The sequence below is a fragment of the Thunnus maccoyii genome, chromosome 20 (genome assembly GCF_910596095.1).
Source record: "Thunnus maccoyii chromosome 20, fThuMac1.1, whole genome shotgun sequence".
NCBI classification, from domain to species: domain Eukaryota; kingdom Metazoa; phylum Chordata; class Actinopteri; order Scombriformes; family Scombridae; genus Thunnus; species Thunnus maccoyii.
In genome coordinates, this window is record NC_056552.1 from 18,563,939 (window position 1) to 18,591,084 (window position 27,146).

At 38.4% G+C, this 27,146-nt stretch overlaps 4 protein-coding genes across 5 annotated transcripts; 2 read left to right on the plus strand and 2 right to left on the minus strand.

The window, feature by feature from the left end:
• Positions 1-239: 239 nt before the first annotated feature.
• On the minus strand, positions 240-9,301 carry LOC121886874 (cytochrome b-c1 complex subunit 2, mitochondrial). Of its 2 annotated transcripts, none has more exons than XM_042397224.1 (14): positions 9,193-9,301; positions 6,878-6,964; positions 6,287-6,436; positions 5,801-5,865; positions 5,641-5,697; positions 5,353-5,477; positions 4,869-4,966; positions 4,717-4,774; positions 4,441-4,536; positions 2,011-2,210; positions 1,721-1,801; positions 1,536-1,612; positions 769-922; positions 240-624 (listed from the first exon to the last, which is right to left on the minus strand). In XM_042397224.1, the coding sequence occupies exons 1-14, from the start codon at positions 9,223-9,225 to the stop codon at positions 541-543; spliced, it is 1,365 nt and encodes a 454-aa protein (XP_042253158.1). In that variant the 5' UTR covers positions 9,226-9,301; the 3' UTR covers positions 240-540. The 2 variants fall into 2 exon arrangements, with proteins under 2 accessions (XP_042253158.1, XP_042253157.1); XM_042397223.1 differs by lacking the exon at positions 6,878-6,964 and adding an exon at positions 6,741-6,842 and having other exon boundaries at positions 9,193-9,298.
• Positions 9,302-11,288: 1,987 nt separating this feature from the next.
• Positions 11,289-13,068, plus strand: LOC121887041 (NHP2-like protein 1). Its single transcript, XM_042397575.1, has 3 exons — positions 11,289-11,497; positions 11,676-11,796; positions 12,592-13,068. The coding sequence occupies exons 1-3, from the start codon at positions 11,495-11,497 to the stop codon at positions 12,852-12,854; spliced, it is 387 nt and encodes a 128-aa protein (XP_042253509.1). The 5' UTR covers positions 11,289-11,494; the 3' UTR covers positions 12,855-13,068.
• Positions 13,069-14,681: 1,613 nt separating this feature from the next.
• On the plus strand, positions 14,682-18,144 carry crym (crystallin, mu). The gene is made up of 8 exons (XM_042397207.1): positions 14,682-14,969; positions 15,043-15,193; positions 15,330-15,392; positions 15,496-15,597; positions 16,556-16,739; positions 16,914-17,035; positions 17,156-17,240; positions 17,341-18,144. The coding sequence occupies exons 1-8, from the start codon at positions 14,803-14,805 to the stop codon at positions 17,424-17,426; spliced, it is 960 nt and encodes a 319-aa protein (XP_042253141.1). The 5' UTR covers positions 14,682-14,802; the 3' UTR covers positions 17,427-18,144.
• On the minus strand, positions 18,132-24,391 carry rac1a (Rac family small GTPase 1a). The gene is made up of 6 exons (XM_042397209.1): positions 24,077-24,391; positions 22,068-22,139; positions 21,778-21,895; positions 21,211-21,273; positions 20,634-20,793; positions 18,132-19,937 (listed from the first exon to the last, which is right to left on the minus strand). Exons 1-6 carry the CDS (start codon positions 24,109-24,111, stop codon positions 19,807-19,809), a joined length of 579 nt encoding a protein of 192 aa, XP_042253143.1. The 5' UTR covers positions 24,112-24,391; the 3' UTR covers positions 18,132-19,806.
• Between the last annotated feature and the right edge of the window lie 2,755 nt (positions 24,392-27,146).

Sequence of the window (27,146 nt, forward strand, 5' to 3'; positions counted from 1 at the left end):
TATACTCTAGACTTTCAGCTATACCACAAAGTCTTCATCAGCAGATTGTTTCATAGTTTTTCATGGAAGTGTAGATGTTTAAACTTTCCATGATTTGGAGCACTTCTCATTTATGTTAACTTAAAAGTTGAGCATCACTCTTAATTCGTTTTATACAGTAGAAAGCTCCAGAACAAACAAATAAGTGGACCCAGGAATGAGCTAAAACTCACATTTTACACCACAACAAACCATAACTGTCACGTTGGTAGATAGAATTTATTCATTATTTTACATCAGCTATACAGTAAATGTGGACAAATGAGTGGAGCGTGACATTGTGACGCGTCAGAGTAGCATCACCTGAAACTGTACTGTTACAACACCTATAAGTACCCTGTGGTGTTATGACACGATATCTCTCACAACAACAGCATTTGCAAAAAGGTGATGATGTTGATGATGAACTTTGCTCGCTTTCTCTTTTTGTCAAAATGTGGAGGAAACAAATTCTGCTTTGCCGTCAAGAGTTAGGTACAGTAGGAGATTATAGGGAGGGCTTTAGATCTCATCCACGAAGGGTGTTTTCATGAGGTTGCCGTTGGATGCCATGGCCTTCTTGCCAGACACGAATTTCTTGGCAGCCTGGAAATAAACAGCAAGAAAGTTAATAAATTTATTAATAACAAAGCTCAAGTTTCACCCAGTAAAGCAAAGATTCAGCCCATCTTACAGTTATTATCTAACTGAAGTAATACAGTAATGCATCGACTGAGCTGAATATCTTACGTTGGCGACGTCGGTTAAGGAGACGTTGTCAATGTCTTTAGAGATTTCTGCAGAGGTGCGGTAGGATCCGTTAGCCAGGGCCTGAGTGCCCATGGCCTCCAGCAAACCCTCTGAAGTCTCCAGAGACATCAGGAAATCAGCCTTCAGCTGGGCCCTGCAGGGAAAACAAAGACGAGTTCGATGTATAACGTTTAAAAAGTTGAAGGTTTTTTTTTTGCTTATTCTGAGGTGTGATGGTTTTTCTGTGTACTGTGTCAACTATCCACTTCACTTTAAGAACACAGGAAGACTTAATGGCATAAGAGAACAAAGAATGGCACCACCAAGAGGCACCAAGTGGAAACTGTTTCATGAATGAGGACTTTGAACTGCCAGAAATCAGCTTGAGACAATTTAGCTTTCATTATGTTTCAATTAATCAGGTCTTGCAGGCAGATGATGATGATGATAGCCACCATTAGAAGGAATGAGATGCTTCTGAAGTCCCACAGTTTTTTTATTTAGTTATTTTTTTGTGAAAATAAAAGCCCGACCAGTACAGACCTGCACAAATCTCAGAGCAGCTATCATGAATTAATACACCCACTTCTTTCCAACAAGCAAACACTGAAATTATCTCGAACAACATGAAAGTAGTGCTACCATGGCTTCATCTCAGCTGTATAATTGTTCCCTATTAATTTAATTTTAATCCATCATTTCAATAGTAAATTAAAGAATGTGTCGTGTCATAGTGACGTTTCTGTCTGTCTGTCTGCATGTCTTACTTTGCCCGAGTGAGGTCAGCAGCTGTGACTCCACCATCAGCAACAGCCTTCACCTGGCCAACAGCAGCCTTAATCACCTTGAGAGACACAAAAACACAGAGGTTAAATAGTTTCTGGTTTCATATTCAAAAACGACTGCAGCTACATAGATAAAGAGGTGTTTGTCGTGGCTAAGAGATACTCACATCACCAGCAGCTGCAGCCTGGGAAATGGTGTAGATTCCAAACATACCAGAGTCAGAGTAGCTTGCATTGAAAGCACTGACCTGTAAAGAAAAATGTTTTTACAGGTGCTGTTGCAATTAGGATTGAACATGCATTCACGATTGAGTAACAAATATGTGATCTTGTCCTGTATTAAGATAGCACACACACCTCTGCAGATACTGCAATAGTCCCGTGTTAAGCCAGGGAAAGCCCTGGTGTATGAATGAACTGTTTCACAAGTTTAAATTACAAACTGACAACCACTCACATCGAAGGGGTCAGTAGTTGCCTTGGCAACACCATGCCCCAGTTTGCTGCTGGTGTTGGATCCCCGCTTTACATGTGGACCAGCTCCCAGTAAATGCTGCAGCACACTGAAGGCCAGAGCCTCGCCGGTACCCGCTGCTGCTGACTGGCTCACCACCGCTGAGTGGACCAGACTGTTGTTGTTGGTCTGCCGAACCTCACCTGGAGAGACGCAAGAGGAGACAAAACAGGTGTATCACTTTCTTGTGTGTAACTAAAAACCAAGGACATGTGTATTGATTTTAAGCGTCATGCATCAAGTTCTGTCAGTACTGTAATTAATGGCCAGAGTGTAGAAACAGTGGAGTCTTTTAAATACTTTGGCACCATGACTTAGCACAAATTCTTATTTGAGGAAAACTCAAATATGCTGAGCAAAAAAAGCCAGCAGTGTGTTTTCTGCCTGAGACCGCTGGACAAGTTTGACAGAACTTAGATGATATTGTTTTATAGATCTTTAATTCAAAGTGTCCTGACAGTTTCTTTTATCTGTTGGTTTGGTTCTCTTAATCTGTGTTTCCCCTATAATTGTAATTTTGTTTGTAATGCCAAAAGTAGCGGCAAATATCCATTAATTTGGAAATCAATAATCATTTGCTGAGGGGGCCTCCGTGCGGCGCTGCTCCAAAACATGAGTCAACCTCTGTGTTGTTGCCTGGGAAACTGTTGGTAGCATAGCTCCTTTAAGGAATAGGGCAGTGCGTAATGTGTGTGCATGGTGAGTGTGAGAAAGGTGTCGGTAAATGTGTGCGGAGCAGAGGAAAAGATTAGCAGTAAGTTGTCAATCTGGCAGTGAATGTAGAGTACAGGCTGCAGTGTGTCAGAAACACTGCTTAATGTTAAACAAATGTTGCCGTTTCCTGTTTTGTTCTACTGCTGCGCCAACAACTGCCCTATGGGGACAATAAAATGATTAAATGTTGAAAAGCAGCATCCACAACAATTTGGTTTTAGACCAAAATGTTCCACAGAAACTGAAAATTGTTATTTCATTGAAAACGTAAAGCATTCATTGGACAGAGGTAATGTCGTGGGGGCAGTGTTTCTTGACCTGAAAAAGGCATTTGACACTGTCAACCATGACATTCTCCTGTCTAAATTGTCTACATTCAATTTTTCAAAACAAGCAATTGATTGGTTTGAGTCATATCTTCAAACTAGAGAGCAGTGTGTGAAAGTTGACCAAGAAAAGTCATCTCTTTTGAACAACAGAATGGGTATTCCTCAAGGTTCGATCCTGGGTCCGCTGCTTTTCAGTCTGTTTATAAATGACCTACCTACAAGCTGCCCAGAGGCCAACTGCCAGCTTTATGCAGATGACACAGTCATATATGTACCAGCCAAGTCACCTAGCAAGGCAGCGGAGATCTTGACTGTATACTTGGATGATGTTCATCAATGGCTGCAAGGTAATCATCTTGTCTTGAATTTGACAAAAACAGTTTCTATGTGTTTCTCCATTAGAAAACAGGGCTCACTTGAAAATTTTGAAATCAAGATAAGGAATGAAGAAATAGAGGAGGTCAATGATTTCAAGTTTTTAGGAATATTCTTAGATTTGCAACTCAAATTTGATAAACATATAAAGAAGGTTTCAAAAACAGTAAAGTCGAACCTTAATTGGTTCAAACTAATCAGGCACTACATCCAAAGACAAGACAGTACCAGAGTAACTAGGAGAGTAACTAGGAGCATGGTGAATGGCAACTGTAAAAAACCATATCGTACATCTAAATTTGGACAATCAGCCTTCTCCATACAGGGCTGTCAACTCTGAAACACAATACCAACTGAAATCAAATTAATTTCAGATATAAAATCTTTTACAACAAAGGTTAAGTGCTGGCTAAAAGCAAACCAGAGCTGTACCCATTTTTAGGTAATTGTATTGTAATTTTTCTTTTTTTTTTTCAAACTGTACATCACAATCAATGTAATTCAGTATGTGTATTTTATTGTACTCCCATATCTGTAGTGCACTGTGGTTTTTATGATGATGAAAGCTATATATTTTAATTACAATGTATATGTAAAGCCCAACTAGGGACAAGAGTTGAAAATTAGCAATAGCTATAAACTCTCTGTGCAGTACATCAGTTTCATGCTCTGTATTGGAACTATGTTAAATTGCATCGTCCCTATCAAATAAAAATAAAAAATAAAAAAAGAGTACTCTATGATTGTAAATGCAGCCAGTGAGTCACTTTGTTATTGCAGTAGTGATGTGACCTGGTTATAATTGTCTGCTTTTATTTTTGACTACACTACACCCACTTAATTTTGTTGAAAGTAAAATGACAATAAAAAATAGGTCAAAACAAAGTTGATCCGATTGTTTTTACAGTTGGTGTTTGTCCAACATGCAGTTTGTTAGAGTGTCTGCTCAGCTCACCTCCACGAAACTGAGCTTTGGCCCCTGTGGTGCCCACTCCACTGCGGATGTTGAGAAATTGCTCTCCAACTTGCTTCAGCACAGCATGATCAACACCTGGAAAAAAGAAAAAAGAGACATTAAGGCCTTCATAGTTCTTTGTTCATTCAATATAATTCTTTGTATGATACTTTAATGTCTACTTCCATCAATAGCCAAATAAAACCACATCAGGTTTACATCATATTGTTGTAGTATTATTATATACACATGTGTTAATAATGTAATGACTCTTACCAAGTCCAACAAGAGCCATTCTTGCACTTGTGAAATTATTCTGGACATACTGGTGCAGCTGGAGAAAAAATACAAACATTGAGAAGTGGGTTTAAATGTGTATATTACCAATATCAGTGTTAAAGAATAAATCCCTGAAAAAAACTACTCACATGGTCAGCATGGATGTTGCCAACCATATGATCTGGACAGTACAGGGAGTTGCACAGTGCGTTCTTGTAGGCCATATCATGCAGACCTTCAATCACACCTGGAAAAGAGAGAAAGAGACATGATCATGATCTACAATTATATTATTATATTATATTATTATATTAACTTTAATGCTGGAGACTCCATAGAAATAGTGACTGGGTTTGGTGCATCTGTCTAATGTCATCTATTAAGTTAAGTTAAGGGCAATTCTGACAGTTATACATCTCAGTAAAACAATGCTTTTTACAGCATTTTCTGACACATACTGCTTGATAATCCTGTATAAATGTCTTTCTTATGGTGTAATTAAACATTAAAGTAGCATCTTTGGTCATTAATCACGCTGAGCTCTGTGGTATATAAGTGGGATATATAAGAGAAGTAGTTCTATGATCAATCAATGTGAATATTTACATGAGTGCAAGAGAACTTGATGCTCACCTATCTCAGCACTCTGTGCAGCCTGGGCCTTGTCAAGCTTCACTCTGGGTGTAAGTTCTGTCACCTCCCATGGCCGAAACTCCGGGGCTGTTGTCACGTTGATCAAATACTCCATCACTGTGTCACTGCAGATCAATAACGAAGGGTCAGAAAAAATATGTTCTGTTTACTGTGCCATCATCCTGCCCTCCTACATGAATTTCAACAAAAACAGTACTGCATGGGACATTTCTATCATGAGTCCCAGTTCAATTCTGACTCTGGCGTACAGGTTTAATAATGACTCACATGTCATCTCTCAAGCAGTCGACGGTGTAGACCATGTTCTCTCTGGATGAAGTCACACTGCAGAGGCACAAACATGCAGATATCCAGATAAGAATACTGCTCAGAAAAGACTGTACTTGAATTCATTGGTTTGTTATAAATGTTCTTGGATGTTACTGACCTCAGGCTGCCTCCTACTGCCTCAACACCACGGCATATCTTGAAAGATGAAGCTCCTTTGGTTGTCTGGAAAAAGCACAAATGCAAGTCTCACACAGAAGGCTATAATTATGCTTCAAATATATATTTGGTACATTCTCGCACTTGTGCTTTATAGCTATTTAAATACTAAAAGTGGGGCTGGAAAAAAGATCTTTTAAATATTAAATCAGCTGTTTGAATCTGCATAAAACTCAAAATACACCAAAATTGGAGAGAATGAAAACATTGGCTATCAGTGTTTAAGAAATGTGTGAGTGGAAAGTGGTTCAAATGTTCAACAAATTAATACTACATGTGCAAAGTCTGTCAATTATAACCTCTGTAAGTTAACATAAATATATACCGACAAGGTGCAGCTGCATTTATTTCTGTAATTCTTGAGCACAGAGGGGTCAAAGCAGATGAATGAAGACAGAGCTCTACAGGCTGTATTGATGTATCATACCAGGCTGGAGGCCAGTCGGAGGAGGTGGGTGACCCCCTGGTTGTCAGGGGTCTCATAACGACAGCCAGCCTTGATGAACACTCCGATCTTGGAGGCTGGGGAATAGTTCTCCAGAGAGGCAATCACCAGTCCACTGGGCAGTTTGGTCACCTGGACACATATAGAGATGTCCTTTTAGTCCCATCATTATATCAAGTATATATGTGTAGATATTAAGTTAAAACATGAAGCGTAAGCCTTAGTTTATACCTCAAAGGTCTTAAGACAATAGGACATTCAGTTAGATGACTTGTTAGGACATATTACCAGTATTTTTGACATCCTACTAAAAGAAAAGAATATTTAGAGAATACGACATAACTAACAATTTCTATAGGCAGAGCAATTTGTAACTATCTGGACCCAGCCAACCCCACAGAGGTCCCGAGAACAACCATTCCACTCAGCAACATACATGGACATCCTGGGAGGAGTGGGCAGCCCCCGGAGAGAGCTTGACGCCAGCCAGGGGCTGGGCAAGGGACTGGCTTGTTCTGGCAGCCGCATAGAAGCGTCTCTGTGGAGAAGAGAGACAAGTCAACAACCACTGACCTGCACATCCTGCGGCTGAAACTTAACGTGTTCGGCGGCCCCGGTGAAATCCACCTTACGGGCAGCCTGGGCCGCATAAAGCCTCGTCTGGAAAAACAGAGAACATGGGAAGGCAGGACATTACAAGTAATGTGTTACTGGCTTGCTGACTCTAGGCACGGCCAATCTGAGGAGAAAGGAAATCTGAGCATGAAAGATTTTGAAGTGATGGATTAGTGACGTTACATTTTATTGATATGATTTCTGTCCAAATGTTTCTCATATACAACATACATTAACAAACGTTTTTTATTCATTTTGTACATCCTTCCTCTTAAACATAGAGTGTAGCGGGATGCTCTATTCTGCTATTCAAATACTGTATGTCTTCTAATTCTTCATTATTGCAGTAAAACATAGAGAAAACTGATGTTTCAGTAGTTATTGGCCCTGAACTGAGACAGAAAGACAAATGACTAATCTCACAAGGTCCATTTAGTATATGTTTTGGAGCTTTCAATCATTTCACATCTTCTTCATCAGTTGTCTTTGAAGCAAACATGAATGAAAAGTCCTTAAAGAGCTCAAAAAATGGAAATTTGAACATCTACAGTTCTATGACAACTGGGCACACTCCACCTCCTGATGAAGATCATACAATGTGATGGAAAGCTCCAAATTAGCTACTAAATGGACCTTGTGTTTTTGTTGTTGTGTTTTGTTTTGTTTTTTTAATTGAAAGAATTTCAGATAATATTACCTCCCATCTATGGACTTTGACAGCATAAAGCTGTCAGATATCTGGGAAGTCTGTAAATCTATGCCTGTATTTCAATCAGATCTTATTTCAATACAAATAGGAAACTGTTATCAATGCATTTTTGTTTAAAATATGTTAAAATACGCAGTGCTCTAGTTGTTGAGCTGAAGTTATGTGTTATTCCACATTGGAAATTAGTTTTGTTATAAAGCACTGTCTTATGTTTTGGCCAATGTAGTAGTACACTGCAAAACCCAAGCGCCAGATATTATAGTCTGATAAAGTTGCACTTAAAGTGGAAACTTAAAAATCCCCTCAGACATGTGTTGAGATATGAGAAAACTACTCTGCTTGGAACAATGATTTGTGTCTGATATGAATTTTCCACAAAAAAAGTATAATTACCACATTAATATCCTTAAAATGGCATCTGCTCCTTCTCACTCATTAAAAATCCCAGAATCTATGAATATGCAAATATTTTTCATTTCAAAACTTTAACTGCTGGATGCAAGATGTCTCCCACTTCACTGTAAAGTCCATTCTCAGTGTATGTGTACTGGGGCCTTCAAGTTTCCACATCACACTTGTGTAAGTTGAATATTGGACCAAGATTATCTTCCAAACCAGTCGAGATGTCACAAATCATGCTCAAACCTCCTCTCAAGGAATATTACTGAGAAAACATTTCCAGTAGGTTCTTACATGTAGAAAACATATGTATTATCAATTACACATTTCGCTGTAGCTCCACTGAGACTGCTGTTTAGTTATTTTGGTAGGCTACTTCCCATTTGTGAGACTCTTTTGGAATAACGTGTATGTTTATCAACAGCCATATTGTACATTTTGTTGTAGTATCCCTTAAAATCAGATTTTCAGTGAGCACAGAGAAGTTAGTTGATTACTTCCTGGTATGAATCCTCCGTATAAATTGTTGATATGCTATGAATTCTTACTATTTGTTACCAGCAGCCTTGTATTGTTCTGGCTGGAGGAGTCTGAGGGGAGGGTTGGTGTGGATGATGGGGTTAAGGGGATAATATAATATGATTCAGGCTGTATTATATTAGTTTTACTTCAATAATTCCCTTTTCTCTTTGTCCCATGTCTATTTAAGTTTAAAAAATAATTGAAAAATATTTTCAATGAAGTGTCAAACTCTGCACATACATCATTCTGCACAGTGAAGCTCACATTTTAACTGTAGGAACAAGAAAAGAAAAACATATTTTTGAGTGGAGGGGGACTTTAAGGTTAGCTGTGGAGGAGATGCTCAATCATATCTAGTTACACAAACACGAAGCGAGCTTTCACCTCTAAGGTAGCTAACTGTTGGGTATTTTAAGGTGCTGTAAACTGAATAAACTGGGTATTACAGGTAACGACTCGTCCTGTCTGGTGTTTATGATGTAACTTAGCTAACGTTTCCCAGTTGGTTTGGTGCTGGTTGAGCTCAGTCATCTCAGGCTTCACCGAACAGCTTCTTTACAGCTTTTTACACCGTCTGACAACCACGCAAAGAGTGAAACAGACGACGAAACGGTTTGTTTCACCGGTAAAACGACGTCCTTACCGATAACTGACTGATACCCCGGATCCCCTTCATCTCCCGTCTCTCTCTCCTTCAGCCAGGACGATGAAGCCAATATGGCCGACTTGAAAGTGCCCTACCCAGCATGCCCTGCGCGATCTTTGCTCCCAAAAGTACCGCTGAGCCAATGAGCGTGCGCCCTCTGTTGCCACGGAGATGAATAGAATGAGACAGAAGTATAAAATGGTCGTGTCTAACTGGTAACCCTAGATTTGCGAAACTGTAATATTCGAAACACATAAAATTATCGACTAATGTTACTTAATTGTCAATAGTCATAACTGAACTAGCACTTTGTTTCCACTTTTTGTTCTTTAAACTTGTTCATATGTTACTGTTGTTTGAGTTTCACTGTTGTCAATGAAGTTGCCAAAATAAAAAAATAATAAATAAACTGCACAGTAGGGATTTTTTTCCCACTTTATTAAGAACATGAATGGACATGAGACACATTCTTAGAAACAAAATGCCAGGGCAGTTCACAAACAATACACGAGAAACAGAAAGAAAATCAGACAGATAGATAGAAAGATAGATAGATAGATAAATTGATAGATAGATAGACATATCATAGACATGTCATTTTCATACTCATCCAACCATTCAGTGACTCCTCGTGCCCTGTGAATTGGGGCATTGTCATCCTGGATCAGGATAGAAATGTTTCATCATAGGATAAAGGTGATGACTCAGAACAACTTTGTATTGATTTGCGGTGACCCTTCCCTCTAAGGGGACAAGTGGACCCAAACCATGCCAGCAAAATGCCCCCTACAGCATAACAGAGCCACCAGATCCCCTCACTGTAGGGGTCAAGCCTTCAGACCTGTACCAGTTTTTCCTTTAATTTGTCACCTATCTGTATAGCAGGTAATTCAATTTAGAGTCATCTTCTAGTATTCCAAACAGTGTATGTTTCCAAAATAGTATATAATGTTCAGCAATATGGCTGTTGATAAAGGTACGTGTTATCCCAAAAGAGTCTCACAAAAAGGCAAAATAAGTGAACAGCAGTCTCATTTGGGGTATAACAAAATGTAGTACTGATATCATTATCTTTTCTACATATAAGCACCTACTGGAAATGTTTTCTCAGTATTATTCTTTGAAAGAAGGTTCGGCTATTGCCTCACAACCGTACCTCTTTACAAATTTGATTTTAAAAAAATATGCTGTCCCAAAGTGAGGACAAAAAACAATAAAAATAAACAATACAGGCAGATAATAAAAGTTAACAAGTTAGACAAAGAGTATTCTTCATATATATGGTCTGAAACATACCTATTTTTAATAGTGAATTGTCAATAAAAAATACAGCATTTAGCAAAAAATGCTGTTAGTTATAGAAATAAAGATTGATTAACATTATAACATTCTATAAGATACAGAATAAGATTTTTGTGCATAGATTAATAAAACCACAAGGACATGTATTTACATGAAATACTACTAGGACTAAAATGCCAGTTTAAATTAAATCATGAACATTTAAAAATAAATAAATAAATAAAATGAAGTAGCAGTGCTATGAAAACAATTAATCACATGTCCATATAGGCTTATACAAAATAGTAGAAGAAAAATGATATGAAGAAAAAACACTTGCAATGAATAAAACCATAAAAACCCTACTTAAAGCATAAATACAATACACATTTTAATGAATAATTAATACTATTATTATTGTGTTTATTATTTCAGTTGTCATATTAAATATTTACACAGATGAAGTTTAAAATCTGATCGCATTATTGATAAAATCATTTCAAAACATAAATAGGTCTTTTTTAAAATCAGAAAAGGGCAAAAAAAAAAAAAAAGAAAAGAAAAGCATTTCCTGTCCTTTTTAGCGGTTGTTGCCAGTGCGCATGCGTGTCACTCCACACGTGTGGTAAGCTTTCCTAGGACGGCAACGTTACGACCCGCCCTATTCTGCCTTTGATTGGTTTACTCTGATATTCTTACACTAACTCTAGCCAATCCAACTCCTCATGCCTAAACCTAACCAACCCAGCCAACGAAGACAATGATTACTAGCCAATCAGAGGCAGAGTTGGGCGATTCATGACTTCGCCATCCTAGGAAAAGAAAATAGCGTCCGGCAAACGTTTTAGACCTGCTGCATGCGACAGAGCTCCTCGAGTTAGTAGCTAACGTGACTGAACTAAAACTAAAACATTACCTCGCGTCTTGTTGTTCCTTTTATATCTAGGAGACAAAAAATAGTCCTCCGTGAAGCATTTCGCCGAGAGGGCCGGAATACCAGAAAAAAACATAATTCACAATGGTGAGTGTTGTGGAGCGAATGAACTAAGAAGCTAACTGTTAGCCAGCAAGTTGAAGAAACTAGACTTTAGAGGGAAATTTAACCTTAAACGTCATATAATATCCTCGTGCTTTTTAAATTTTACACAGCGTTTCTGCTTCCACGTGGTCACTGTGGTTATATTTTGTTTTATTTCCAGACTGAAGCTCCAGTGAACCCAAAGGCCTACCCCCTGGCCGACGCCACGCTGACCAAAACCATCCTGGACCTGGTACAGCAAGCTTCAAACTACAAGCAGCTGAGGAAGGGAGCTAATGAAGGTGAGGAAAAATAAACATCTGTGTGAGCTATAATGTAACTAGTCAGTGCTTCCACTTAAAAGCTGGCAATCAATATTATTCTCCCACTCTCAGAGGCAATGTGACATCAGAGAGGTCTGAGAAACGTGGTGTCTCTGCAGGGTTCACATAGCTCCAAACAGCTGGGTTTCCTTTTAAAGCCTCTCACATGTGTGCATGTAAAAGACCTGGAAAATTATCTTCAAGCGACAACAACTGATCACTTTCATCACTGATTAATCCACCTAATTTTTAATTGATATGTGGAGTGATCAAAAGCTGACCAAATTAAATGTCTTGTCTTTGTATTGCTTATTTCATCTCACCAATAGCCTAAAAATCTGAAATAAATACTGCATCTATAATCCTATATTGACACTGGCATAAACGGCAAATCAACTGCAAATGTTTGCTGTATTGATGAGTGAGGAATCACTTATTATTGTTCAGCTGTAAAATTACAGTAGATATTTTGTTCAAAAGACAACAAACCTTATTCTGAATGAATGCAAAACAATGTTGAAGTATTTATACTAAAACTAAACACTGTACAACAGTGCAAAGCGGCAACATACTTCATTTGTGAAGTTTACAGTATCCCAGTGATAGTCATTGATTGTTAGATAGGTGTTGTTTCTTTGTGTTCGTTCAGAGACTGAAATCTGTGGTGTTGTCTCAGAATCACTTCTACAACAAGTGGGGAGTCAGTGTAAAGCTGCTAAAAGGGGTTTGAACTGTTATTATATTGTACTTATGGTTCTCTACTTCTTCCTCCAGCTACGAAAACCCTGAACAGAGGCATCGCCGAGTTTATTGTGATGGCTGCTGATGCTGAGCCACTGGAGATCATCCTCCACCTGCCATTGCTCTGCGAGGACAAGAACGTCCCGTACGTGTTTGTCCGCTCCAAGCAGGCCCTGGGTCGGGCCTGTGGGGTTTCACGCCCCGTCATCGCTACCTCAGTCACCATAAAGGAGGGATCTCAGCTCAAGCCACAGATCCAGTCTGTCCAGATGGCTATTGAGAGACTGCTTGTGTGATTTTTGTTGCACTGTTGTGACAATGTCTCCCTTTTGAAGAAAGATGAAGACAAATTCCAGAGCAAATATAATGTTGTCTTATGTTTGATAAGAAACAGTTGTTGTGCATGACAAGAAAGTTAAGCTTTTTTATTTTTTAGGACTGTGAGTCCACTTCAGTGTATCAGTTTGCCATGGCATCACCTGATTCATAATAAAACATTTTTTATTTAAACTTGATGTTTTTATGCAGTTCTGTTCAGTGTTTCATAGTGGTTTTCATCCAGAGTGTATAGTTGTCCTTTAACTATATCAAAAGTGTCCACAAAAAAATAGTTATAGTAAAATAGTAACAGCTGATTTCACCAGGAGGAGTTGCTCTATTCCAGAAAACAGGTTTAACAAACTGAGCCGAACCCTGAACTGATGAATCCTGAGATAGAAAGTCTGAGTTTTGGATTTCAAAAAAGCTGATCAGAGTTTGTTCAGTTAATCTTGAGTATGTTCACTCTGAGTTAAGTGTGGTGAATGAAAAAAAGCCATCATCAATGGAGCTCTAATATCACAATTCGCCATGGTAACAGGTAAATAAAAGGCAGAGCCTCCATTTGAACCCAGTTGAGGTAGAAACATCCATGCATGTGTGTGTGGCCTGTGAACATATATCTTTAAAAAAGATAGCGGTCAGAGCAGGGAAAACAGTCAAGTTAACACAAAGTTTCATTCAGCTTAGTCCATTGATTCATCATTTACCAGACTTGAGTTTCCTTAATGGATGTTAAACTGGAATCTGTATCAGGCTAAAGACTACATAGCATTTTTACATATATGTATTCAGCTTCAATCTGACAGGGTCAAAGATAAAAAGTATATAAAAATAATAGATATGTCACACAGAGACTTGATTGTAAGCTGACAATCTGATCCAGTAATAATGAGTTTGGTGATTTGCAGTTGAAAAGGTTCAAACAGGGTTCAAATAGTACATTTTTAGGCATGTATTTGGTTCTTGACTCAACAGCATTCAGTGATTATATTTCAACTATTTCAATAAATGTAAATTTAAACAGTCACAGAAATGTTATTAAAACAAATAAAGACTATATGCAGCCTGTTTAAAAGACTCATTTTCAAACTACATTAATTTGCAGTCTGCAGGTGCAACACAATCCTGCTCACTCTGAAATATTAACATATATGACATGAAAACTATGATAGGAATGTTCAATCAGTGCGACCAATCACATCATAAGTGATAATTATTCATTGATTTTATGTGTCTAAAGCTTCATGCCGATTTTTAACATTTAGAAAGATGAGAACTCAAAGAAAAAAAAAAAAAAAAAAAGTGCTGTCAACTAATAAAGTTGTTCCTCATACTACAAGTGTTGCGGGAGTTCTCATCTTTCTACACTTATTTCCCTTCTCCGTGCAACTTGGAAGTAGGTGAAGTTGTGCCAGAGACCCTCACTCTGCATCTACAGATTTTTAACATTTAAACTGAGATTACACATTATGTGCAATAAACATTTCAGTGTGGCTCTAACAACTGGAGTCACAGTGCTATAAAAGAAGGACATGCAATGAGATTATTCTGAGCTGAGGCGGTCGGGGTCAGTTCATTTTTATAATGAACTCTTGAAAGTTCGCTCAAAATTGAAACAATGTAAAACTGAAGAACAAATGCTCCATTTACATGAGTTAAATTGAACATGATCGATATCAGTGGTGGAAAATAACTAACAGGATTTACTAAACTACTGTGCTCAGGAACAAATCTGAGCCACTTTACTTGAGTATTTCCGGTTTATGCTATGTCTATTCCACTGCATGTATTTAACACAGTTACAAACTATCAGGTGAAACAGTGCGGCTCTTGAACGCAACCCCAATGCTCTCGAACTTTTGACCAAATACCAGGTCATTTGTCATTGAGTGTCTCTTCCTTCCTCACTTAGAAGCGGAAAATATGGCCGGACCTCCTGTTGTCATATGGGAGCATGAAGTTGAGCGCTTGCTGCATTACAGACAGCTGATCCCGCGTCTTGAGGACGCTTTGGGCAAATTCTCCAAACGAGACAGCGCAGAGGTGATCCAGCCTGTGCGCACCACGGTACCCCTGCAGAAACACAACGGGTAAGACTGGCTGCACTGTGACTCCAAGTGTAGTTAAAACAAATTAAACATTAACAATCTGTCACTTTTACAGTTTCCTGGGCGTGATGCCTACATACATGGAGAATGATGGAGTCCTGTGCTCAAAGTTTGTGTGTTTCTACAAGAGGGAAGATGGTTCAACTTTGCCAGCCACTCAAGCCACTGTGGTGCTGCTGGACCCAGAGTATGGGAATGTCAAGGCTGTGAGTGCAACTGATGCATGCATGATTCAGCATACATACTGCAATAGGCTGATTTAAGTCATTTACAAGCAAACACATGACTGAAGACCTGTTCCAGTTAACATTTCCCACAACTTGAACGGTTTCCAATGTGCAGGTCATGGATGGAGACGTCATCACAGCCATGAGGACAGCTGCAGTGTCAGCCATCTCTGCTAAGGTAGGGTTTGGTGACTGTGTTGTCTATTTAAACATCTATTCACTGTTTTTTCTGTTCTAACTGTGAAACTCTTTTGTTTCTGTCCCGCTGTGTGTTAATGCAGCTGCTGATGCATCCTGGAGCAGAAGTGCTGGCCATCCTGGGTACAGGAAAACAGGCCCTGAGTCATTACAATGTGTTCACTGAAATGTTTTCATTTAAAGAGGTACAGTTAAAAGCATAGTCTGAACAGAAGCCTGTTTGTCACAAAATATATACAAAAACCTTTAGCTGTCCCACTTTAAGTCCCATTTTTGCTTAACCCCTTTCTGCAGTAGCAGTTTTGAGCCTGTTGCTGCCTGATTTTACCTACTGCTGTTTAATACTTGTCATGTAAATATCACACAGAACAATGGTTAATGGCTTAATTTGAAAACTACACTTGTACCATTAAATGTGTAAGCATAGATTATTACATTTATTAGTTTCCATGAAGATTTAGGACAGCGAATACACTATTTTTTTTTTTTTTTACATTAAACCTACTAAAATATGATTCATAAAGCTGTTTAAGTTGTACACTTTCTGGTTACCACATGTCTTGTCCCCAAATGCACCAAATTTCAGGTTGAAAAAAAATGTAATCTAAAAGTACTAAGCTTTTAGCATCTTTTAGCAGTGTAGCTAGGCATCCTTTTGTGTGCCAAACCACTCCAATATGGCCAAAATGTGTTCCTCAATATTTCAAATAAACAAATGATCTAGTACAGCTAATGGTGAGCATATTTACAAGTATTACCAACCACAAAATCAGGGAATTTTAATTTAGTATAAAAAAAATGGAGGGTTAGATATTGTATGCATGTATCCCAATCTGAAACCTTTCTTAAGTGTAGACAAACCTCTGAAGCAATATTGTTCATTTGTAGCATCAGAGTAACCTTAACCATGCATACAGTATTAAGTCATTTCACTAACAACAAAACTCATTGCAGAAATTTGAGCAGTAATCAAGTTTTCTGAGCGTGGAGAGATTCAAAACCAGTGTAGGCTTGGAGAGCATCAGTTGTTTTTAGACCTTTTTGTGCTCTCCAGTCTGTCCCATAATAGTTCTGCAACTGTTTATATATGTATAATGTTTGGTTGGTTATACACTGTCATACTTTCCTGGCTCTTCACCACAGGTGCGTGTGTGGAGCCACAGAAAACAGAGTGCAGAGAGGTTTTGCCAGTCTGTCAGTGGCCCTGTGACGGTATGTGGCTCAGTGGAGGAGGCGGTGAGGGGAGCAGACGCCATAGTGACAGTAACCAGATGTACGGAGCCTGTGCTCTTTGGTCAGTGGGTCAAACCAGGAGCCCATGTGGCTGGTGAGAAGAAAAAAATGTACACACACATACACAATTAAAGGGGAAATATGTGAGATTTTGAAATCTCTGCAATATGTGCACAATTTAGTTGAGTGTTTGACTCTCAAAAGACAGATTTAGGGTGAAATTTACCACTTTGTCACAAGTCTGTGTTTCTTTTCTGTTGCTGAGCAGCTGTGGGAGCCTGCAGGCCAAACTGGAGAGAGCTGGACGACGTGCTGATGAAGCAGGCGGTGGTGTACGCTGACAGCAGGGAGGGAGCAATGGCCGAGTCGGGTGACGTCGTCCTCTCTGGGGTCAGTCTATCATTGTGCTTTCTAACTGACGTGATAAGATAACTGAGGCTGAGTATGTTCTTGGCTCCCTTTGCAGAATAATATGTGTGTTAAAAAAATGCGACTGTGGATTGTTTTCAGGCGGAGGTGTTTGCAGAGCTTGGAGACGTTATTAATGGGACAAAAGCTGCACACAGAGAGAAGACGACTGTGTTTAAATCCCTCGGTAAGCCATACCTTATCATGAGACGTGTGCTTTATTTTTCCAACTCAGTATTTCAAGAATCTAGTTCAACTTTAAAACGTTTTTCTCTTTAAAATAACAGGAATGGGAGTTGAAGATGCAGTGTCTGCTAAGCTGGTTTTTGACCAGTGGGAAGCCAACGCCAGCAAACCATCAAGTGGCCATTGATTTGAATCCTGACCTCTCTGTTTGACCTTTGTGCTTCACAAGCTGGATCATAAACGCTCACATCAACATAACATGCTCACGATGACAGTGCCTTATATGATGTTTTACAAGTCATAATACATTTACAATCTTAGTTTAGTGTGTTATCATGCTAACATTTGCTAAGTATCACAAAACACAAGTACAAAGTACGAAGAATAGATGTCTTTAGTTTTGATAGTATTTGGCCATAAACTGAGGTATTGGACAATCCTTGACCTGGTGGTGGCTAAAGGAAAATCTGGGGATTACCAAATTAGGACTCATCCTCTGGGAACCATGAATATCTAGACCAAATTTAATGGCAATCCATCCAACAGTTGTTAGCATATTTATTTTAGTCTGGACCAAAGTGATGGGCTGACTAAGCGACGTTGCTGTCAATGTAGCCAACGTGGCTAAAAATGCCAAACATTTGCTGGTTCCGGCTTCTTGAGCATGAGAATATGCTCCTTTCTCTTTTTTAAAAAAATCATTGTAAATCAATTATCTTTGCATTTTAGACTGTTGGTCAGACAAAACAATAATTTGAGGGAATCTCAATGAGCTAATGGGAAACTGTGATGGGCATTTTTACTGAACGAAAATTCTGTCTTATATTCTTTACCTGAATTGTTATGTGTTTGGACTATTGACTGTAAACAGAAGACATAAAATACAAAAGAGCATTTTCAAAGAATTTATTTACTTCTTAAAAAATCAGCACATTACAATGTGAAAATGAAACCACATTTAGCAAGAAAGTAAATCCATGTGTGCACTTCCACTGCGCCAATGAAACACTGATAAAATTAAACTGAAATGATGACTTACAGTGGCTCCCCAAAGCATCCATGCATTTTGATCTTTGCTCATTTAAAAATAAAATGCATTTGCTGAAAAGTTACTACTGAAGGTCAAATTGTACAACAGAGACATTAAAATCAGTTGCAACCTCTGAGTGTTTATACTCTGGCTCATTAACTTGAAACACAGTAGTAGATTGGATCAAAATGACATGGTTACATACCATCGAGATAGCAAAGTGAGCATCATATATTGAATAAAAAGCCTAAATATCCAAAGAACTCTCTGAGCAAGAATTTAGTGAGAACTTGAAATGTTGGGTATAACCTTTACAGAAAAATGGAGAGTGTGTACCAGGCCAACAACACTGGAGAGTAAAGATGTGTTTCTGACAACACAACAGTCACATCTCAGGCCAGGGAAGCAACAAACAAAAATAATTAGGTTGATTAAACTTCACAAAAGGAGCCTCTGCTGACTGAGAATCTCCAACCGGCTGCACTGCACCTTCACATGCCCAACAGTCAGTCATGAAATACTGTGTGTGTGTTCTCTTAACACGTAGTGAGATGAGAAGCAATGGGCACAGGGATGGCGTGGTTCATCTAAAAAGCTTTAAGGGACAAAATAAGCAAACTATCTGTTAAATATCTAAAAGAGACTGTTTTAAATGCTCATTCACCGTAGAGAGTAATCATTACTTATCTTAGCAGCTGCTACAACACTTGTTATTTAAAGTTCAAAAAAAGTTCTTCACAAAAGGGTTAAACCGTTTCTTCATGACTGCATGGTGGTATCTTGTACAAGTTAAAGCAAAAAAAAAAAAAAAAAAAAAAAAAAAAGGAAAAGAAAACATTTTAGTGTTCATGGAGTGACGACAAATTGATGACCGTTGACTGAGATTTGGCGACACGTCAGTCTGGTCAGGTGACAAATGTAAACAAAATGGTCCGTCAACAACAGCTGACAAAGAGACTGACCATGAAAAAAGGAGAAATTAGATGTTCTAAAAAAAAAAAAAAAAAAAGCTTTCTTAAAGTAAAATTTCATCAAGGCAGCAGGAATCTCTTAGTGTGTAGGGGAAAGAGTGCAGTGCAGGACGTCCTTCTCTTTAGAGTTAAATCTATGGTAATTTTATGATAAAAATCACGTTCAAGTAGTGTTTCTTCCAACAATGTCTGAGAAAAATGACATGAATGTTTGTTTGTTTGTTTTTTTTGGAAAATCCTCCCTCTTACTCCTTAAACCCAAATCAAATCCCCCTCACATTCACCAAGGCCTTTGCAAAGTCACTTCATTCTTGTCGTGTCTGAAAGGACTGGACTGATGTAAGCAACCAGGAACCAGATCTTACAGAGAACCTTCAGCGCTGCTTAAATCTGTCGAGTTCTTTCAGACACAAGTCTGATCTACCGGAGCGTCTATATAAGCAAGGACACGGGGAGGGGGGTGAATTGATATTTGGGGAAAACCTCCCCCCCCCACCACCAACATCTTCCCTCCGAGTAGGTGAGTTCTGACTGCAACTGTATTTTCTACTCCCTGTGGTTCTCCATTACAATACTACGCACTTCCTCTTCCTCTTCTTGATGGGTGGGGGGCACAAGACCGCCCTGATGGCTTCATCGAACACTGTCTTAAGGCCGCGCTGCGTCAAAGCTGAGCACTCCAGATACTTCACTGCACCTGGTGGGCAGAGGAGAGGAAAAAGGCAGAGAAACAAGTCAGCAAACCAGCTTTTTTTTTGTTTGCACAATGATGTCATGATGATGTCATCAAGGTTTTCTCAGCTTGAGTTTTAAAGTATTTTTTTTAAGGTCTGCATTACAAACTGGAGGTGTAGAGTTTCAAAGAGGTGGACGTTTAGGAATCAGGGGGTCTAATGAAAGACACCTGTGTTGCATTATGGGAGATGTAGGATCCAGTGTTCTCGCAGCTTGACCTGTACTAGACTAGCATTTGCTGTATTTGGCAAATGTTGCAGAGGGTGAGGAAACTGCAAATGCCACCATCTGATTTTATAGCGCCATTAAAACACAAAAACACAATAGCTGCTATATTTCTGATATTTTAGTGATTTTAATTCAAATGGACTTTTTTTTTTTTTTTAGATCTGAAGGTACGCTGCAATAGATTTTAGCTGAAAAATAGAGTATTATCATATGTGAACGCAACTAATTACATCTACATCATGCTGAAATTATAATATTTGTGACTTTGATATACAGTTAACTCTGAAAGAGACAGAGAAGGCCTCAGCATCATTTCTTTATGAGTTTAGGAAACTACCAGAAACACCACTCCCTCTTTCAGTTTGAAACCTTAACAGACAATATTATGATTTTAAATATGAATCCGTGTATGTGTTAAGTGACTTCTGACTTATTTCTTTAGCCATGGCCAGGCCCTGCGGGTAGATGATGGGGGAGAGTTTCTTCTCCTTGAGCTTTTCGATAGTGTCCTTGTCGTCTCTCAGATCCAGCTTGGTGCCCACCAGGATGATGGGCGTGTTGGGGCAGTGGTGTCTCACCTCCGGGTACCACTGGGTGAGGTCAGAGGACAGAGTCAGAGACCTTCGAGAAACTAGACGGCAACAAACCTCCACTAACACCGAACAACTGTCAATCCAAAATAATCATCATCAATTTGTTCATTTTATCTAAAGAAGTGTCAAAATTTAGATTTTTCCTCCCTGTAAATATAGGGCCACCATGTATCTGCAGGTGACCAACATCAACAGTTCCTTTGTGGCTGGAAATATGATTGTGATGATTTGTTATGGCTGCATTATTATATATGTACATGTTAGATTTCTCATAATCTTGTTAAGTTCAACGAGCAAATCGTGTAATTGATTTGTTGATTTTTCAACCTTGCAAGCATCCCTTTAACAGTTGATTTAACAGTTACATTTAAATATGTAAACCTAATACTACCATTATTGGCAGAGTGTACTCACCTTGGCACGGACGTTTTCAAAAGAGGCTGGACTGACTAGTGAAAAGCAAATCAGGAACACATCCTGGGGAGGAAAAATAACACCGTTAGCGACCTTTGACGACAGCAACATCACAAAATAAACTTCGATTCAACATGTAAAACTTTATCAGTACTGTGGAGACATGTCTGTTACCAACTGAGGCGAGAATAACCAGAAACTAATCTCAAACACATAGCATACATTACTGACTTAATAGACTCCAAACGTTCAGACATGAGGATTCACAAATCTAGACAAATCTGGACTAGTCCTGTTAACTACGAACCGACTCCCATTTTCAGCTCCCTGTGGCACAGAGGCCAGTTTGTTGTGAGGACAAAGGGGACAAACAAGAGCTCCCTTTCACTTCCTCCAGCCGTCCTCCAGACAGTGTATAGGTACTGTGGATACAAGGCTCTACTCTGCTGAGTGCACAGACTCTGTCTTAAGCATTACGGGGCCAGTGAATAACTCCAAATCAATGCTGGTGAAGTGAAAACCGTGTTCATGCTAACATTGTGCAGTTGTTTTTACTGGTATACATACTGTCTGTGGGTAGGACAGTGGCCTGAGTCTGTCGTAGTCTTCCTGTCCTGCTGTATCCCACAGGCCCAGGTTCACTGGTTTCCCATCAACCATCACATTGGCAGAGTAGTTGTCGAAGCTGAAGGGAGGGACATTAAGTTCCAAAAATGATGTTAATACATTTCTCAATATGATTATTATCTTTCCAATGCTCCGGTGGACTAGCTTCATCACCTAACCTTTGCCACATTTCCATTTCCACACCACAGCTGTTGATGATGGGTGTGTGTGTGTGTGTGTGTGTTACTTACACTGTGGGGATGTACTCTCCAGGAAAGGCATTGGTAGTGTAGCTGATGAGCAAGCATGTTTTACCCACCGCCCTGAGAGGAGGAAGGAGGACAGGGAGGGAGAGAAGGAAAGATTGACAGAGAAAATACAATGAGAACTGACGATTGCTGCTTGATTTAAACTCAATCTCATTATTTCAAGGATTGCAGTGAATTGTTCAGTCAAATAAAGGCAACAAGAAGTCTTTTTTATAGTATGTAGAGCTACAACAATTCATCCATCAACAGAAAATTCACCAGTTGGTGATTAACTTTCTGTTCTTGATTAATTTTGATAATTGATTAATCGTTTTGAGTTATTTTTTCAGAAAAAATGCTAAAATTCTCTTGTTCCAGCTTCTCAAATGTGAAAGTGAATATCTTTGGGTTGAGGACTGTTGATTGGGCCGAAACAAGACATTTTAGGTTCCATCTTGGGTTTTGGAAAAAGGCGATCGACATTTTTCACCATTTTCTGACATTTTATTGACCAAACAATAATCGAGATTTCAATTAATCGAGAAAATAATTGACAGATTAATTGAAAATGAGAACAATCGTTAGTTGCAGCCCTAATGTATATTATGTTCAACTTGTCTTGCCTGACGGGTTAACAAGTCAGATGTAATGAGTTTAACCTGACTCAGGAGAGTGTTTTGAGGGAAATTTTATGCAATTTCGTGCAAAACATTTTTCTCATTTTTTGTTTTCTGTTTGTTGTCGATTTTACTTTGTTTGATATGTGAGGATTTGAAATATCACTCTGTTGCTTAACACACATGTAGCTAGAGCTTAAACTATTAGTTGATTGATCAAACAGTTGTTTGGAAGTTGATTGACTGTTTCAGTCATTTTTCCAGTAAAAATGCTTCAGATTGACTGGTTCCAGCTTGTAAAAAGTGAAGTTTGTTTGTCATATATCAGAATCACAATCAGCTTTATTGCCAAGTAGGTTTGCACATACAAGGCCTTGGTGTTGTGGTGCATAACAGTCAAAAATATACACAAAATGAAGTAGTCCTAAATAATATAGAAAAGAAAGAATGAAATTTACAATAAAACAAAAGTAAAATATATTCTAAGATAGTAACTGAGTATCTTTTATTAGATGTATAAGGTAAAACACCAAACATTTACAAGCTACAACTAAAAACTAAATCACTTTCACAACATGTCAAATTAGGGCTGGGCAATATATCGATTTTATATCAATATCGTGATATAAGACCAGATATCATCTTAGATTTTGGATATCATAATAATGACGTAAGTGTTTTCTTTTCCTGGTTTTAAAGGCTGCGTTGCAGTAAATAATGTAATTTTATTAACTTACCAGACTGTTGTAGCTCTTCTATTATTTGCCTTTACCCACTTAGTCATTATATCCACAATACTAATGATTATTTATCAAAAATCTCATTGTGTAAATATTTTGTGTCATCCCTACAATATTGCCGCAATATCAATATCGAGGTGATATTTGATATTCCGTCCTTCCTGCCCAGCCCTACTGAACTTACTACTGAACTTATTTGGATGTTTTAGTGTTGTTGGTCAGACAAAATAATTTACCAATATTTAAAGTTACAACTTTATGGAGTGACTGATGGTCGTTTTTTAGGGGGGTGGATATCCCAAACAATTAAAGGATTAAATGAATAAGTTGCCCCGAAGCCAAAAGTTGGTAAGGTAGATAAAACAGAGACTACAGCTCAAAGGCTAGCGGTCGGCAGACTTTGATATAGGTGTCTGTCGACATGGCAGCCTGCGTCATGTGTACTAAATGTCTGTGTGACCCAGCTGGACTGAGAGCAGGACCAACACCAGCTGTCGCTCATGTTGGCATGTTTATCTGAGGCTTGTTAGCCGCTAGCCAACTGTTGCTAACTGGGTCAACGAAAACAACCATGTTAGCCTTTAATTGTTACCATATGTGTATAAATGAGCACTTTAAGAGGTCAGAGTGACGAGAAAAACACAGTTTCACTTACCCGTCCCCCACCACCACACACTTAATGGCCTGCATCGGACAGCTCGATCTCAGTTAGCTTCGCAAGCTAACGGCGGCTAAAATAAACCGGTCAAACGTGTGTCACGTTAAAAGTACAGCGTTAAAAAAAAGTGATGGAGCCTCGATTACGTTCCCGAAAAGTTAAAAATGTTGTCGTTGCAGATATTGGCCGACTTGTTCCTCTTTCCGGTGAAACTCCAAAGTTGTAAACCAGGCAGGCAGGCAACACCCAGGAAAAAAAAAGAAAAAACTCTGGAGTCAAGACTGAGGAAGAAACGCCCACAGTTTGGAAGCTGCAGATCCCGAGAGAGAGGATCCCTGCAAGTCACATCCGGCCAAAACCTGCCATCTGCTGGTTATAATGTAATACTACAAAACTGCATCTCAAGCGATTAAACCTACACATATAGCTCTCAATAAGTACTTAGTATTACAACAAGATCAATATGCTGCTGAAATGATACTTCACATCTGGTTTAAAGGCCGTCTTTTATTAGCAGTGGTGGGAAGTAACTAAGTACATTTGTAAGTACAATTTTGAGGTACTTTACCTGAGTATTTCCATTTCTACTTTATACTTCCACTCCACTACATTTCAGAGGGAAATATTGTACTTTCTTCGCCACTACATTTATTTGACAGCTTTAGTTACTTTTCAGATGAAGATTTGACACAATGGATAATATAACAAGCTTTTAAAATACAACATATTGTTAAAGATGAAACCAGTGGTTTCCAACCTTTTTGGCTTTAGACAATTTACAAAAAGCAGTGTGTGGTCGGGTCACATTTCAGATATCCAAATAGGCTCCACCAAATAGTGATTTTTCCCTCTAAACTTCTCACATGCTTTCATTTCAATAAATATTCAAATGATCCAATATTTCAGCAAAAATCAAAGATTAGAGAAAAAATCCACAAACTGAAAACAGATTTGTGTATCAGAACTTTGTTTTTTCTTCTTTCTTCGCCCATTAATCATCTCACGGCCCCTCAGATTTATCTGGTGACCCTTTGGAGGGGCCCGACCCCTAGGTTGGGAACCACTGGACTAAACTAGCTAACGGTATATAAAGTAGTTGAAACTAGCTCCAACTGCAGCAGCTACAACAGTAACATGCTGCTTACACACTGATGCTTCAGTATTAATAATGTAATGATGTCATATATAATAATATATCAGTCAGAGGGATTAAATGAGTAATCCCTCTGACTCCCTAAATAAGTACTTTAATACTCTAAGTACATTTTACTGTTAATACTTACATACTTTTACTTCGGTAGGATTTTTCATGCAGGACTCCATTACTCCTTGTAATGGAGTATTTTTACATCATTGTATTGGTACTTTTACTTAGGTAAATGATCTGAATTTTCTAAACTTGCATCCTTACAGTTTTTGTTGAAATACTAAATTGCTGTAAATTCTTGTAAAGGGAGTTTGCAATGTATTAGTTGGAATTCCTGCATGTGTTCTCAGCTTTTTAAGTTCTGGTCCCAGTCTGTCCTTTTGACAGATTCATAAAAATAATGACAGAAAAATAAGATTATTTGTATCAGTTATATGTAGCATATGCTGGAGTTAATTTGTACAGGAAATACATTGGAAGAAAGTAGTTAATTAAAGTCTGTTTAGGAGTAAGATGAGAGAAATATGTTTCTCCACAACTTACATCCACCAAAATGTTCAATCCATGGTGGATATCCAGTTAGTTAAATGTGAATGACACATTTTTAAGCAATTTTAAGAATTTGAATTTTTATTTCATTGGCAGTTCATTGAATACTTATGAACATGTAGTTTTCTGAATGAAGCAAAATGCAAAATTGAAGCTGGTTATATGAAGTGATGTTATGTATCTAAAACTCTTCCAAAGATAACAACACGAGGCACCGACTTTATTAGCGAGTATGATTATTGTGTTGCTTGCAGCCAGATTTCTGGTCATTTAAGGCTTATTTTGTTCTCAATGTAAAGTCTTTTTTCTCTTAATCTCTGGGCATAGTAGGAAAAAATAAAATTTCAAATATTAAATATCCTGAAGAAATAAAAAGAAGAATTGAAAAAAAAAGTGGTAGAAAGTACAGGCACCAAACTACAATTGTAAAATTTTGAGGTACTTGTACTTGAGTATCTTCATTTTTCATACTTCACTGCACTTAAGAGGACAGTGTTTTACTTGATACATTTATTTGAAAGCTATAGTTAAGGATTATTTGCAGATTAAGATTTTACATACAAAAATACATTCAATACGTTCAATTCAAACAAAATAAAATTATCTACCCAGCAGTACATAAAGTAATTAAATTAGCTCCACTTCAAGTGAACAGCAGGTATATTTTGCTGGACCTTTACATAACACATGGAGTAATTTCACATAGGAGTGTTGCTACTTTTACTTAAGTAATGGACCTGAATCCTTTTTCCATCCATGGTAATAATGGTTTACTCCTTCCTGTAATACTACAAAAATAATCACATTTTGCAGTTTTGTATATGAACATCAGGGGGCAGCAGTTTACAATCTTACCGTTTTAAAAATGGAGGCTTCTTTATTCTTTATTCACACACACACACACACACACACACACACAAAACACACACACACACACACACACACACACACACACACACACACACACACACACACACACACACACACTGCTTAAAGTCCTAACCATCATCTTTGCAATGATCTTACATCAATTAATCAGTGGCTCCATGGCAACTACTCAGTGCAACTCTGCACACACACACACACACACACACACACACACACACACACACACACACACACACACACACACACACACACACACACACACACACAGATATTAGTAACCTTGAGTCTGGATTATGTCATTGGAGGATTTCTTAAGCAAACAGCACATTAATGGGATAAAGTCACCACTAAATGGGGGGTAAAAGCAGAGGAGAGAGATTAATGAAGGATAAACAGGCCTGTCACCAGCACATCAGGGAGGATGTAAAACACAGAGGAGGGAGTCACACCACGAGACCTCTGGATGTCAAACTTAGAAAAGAC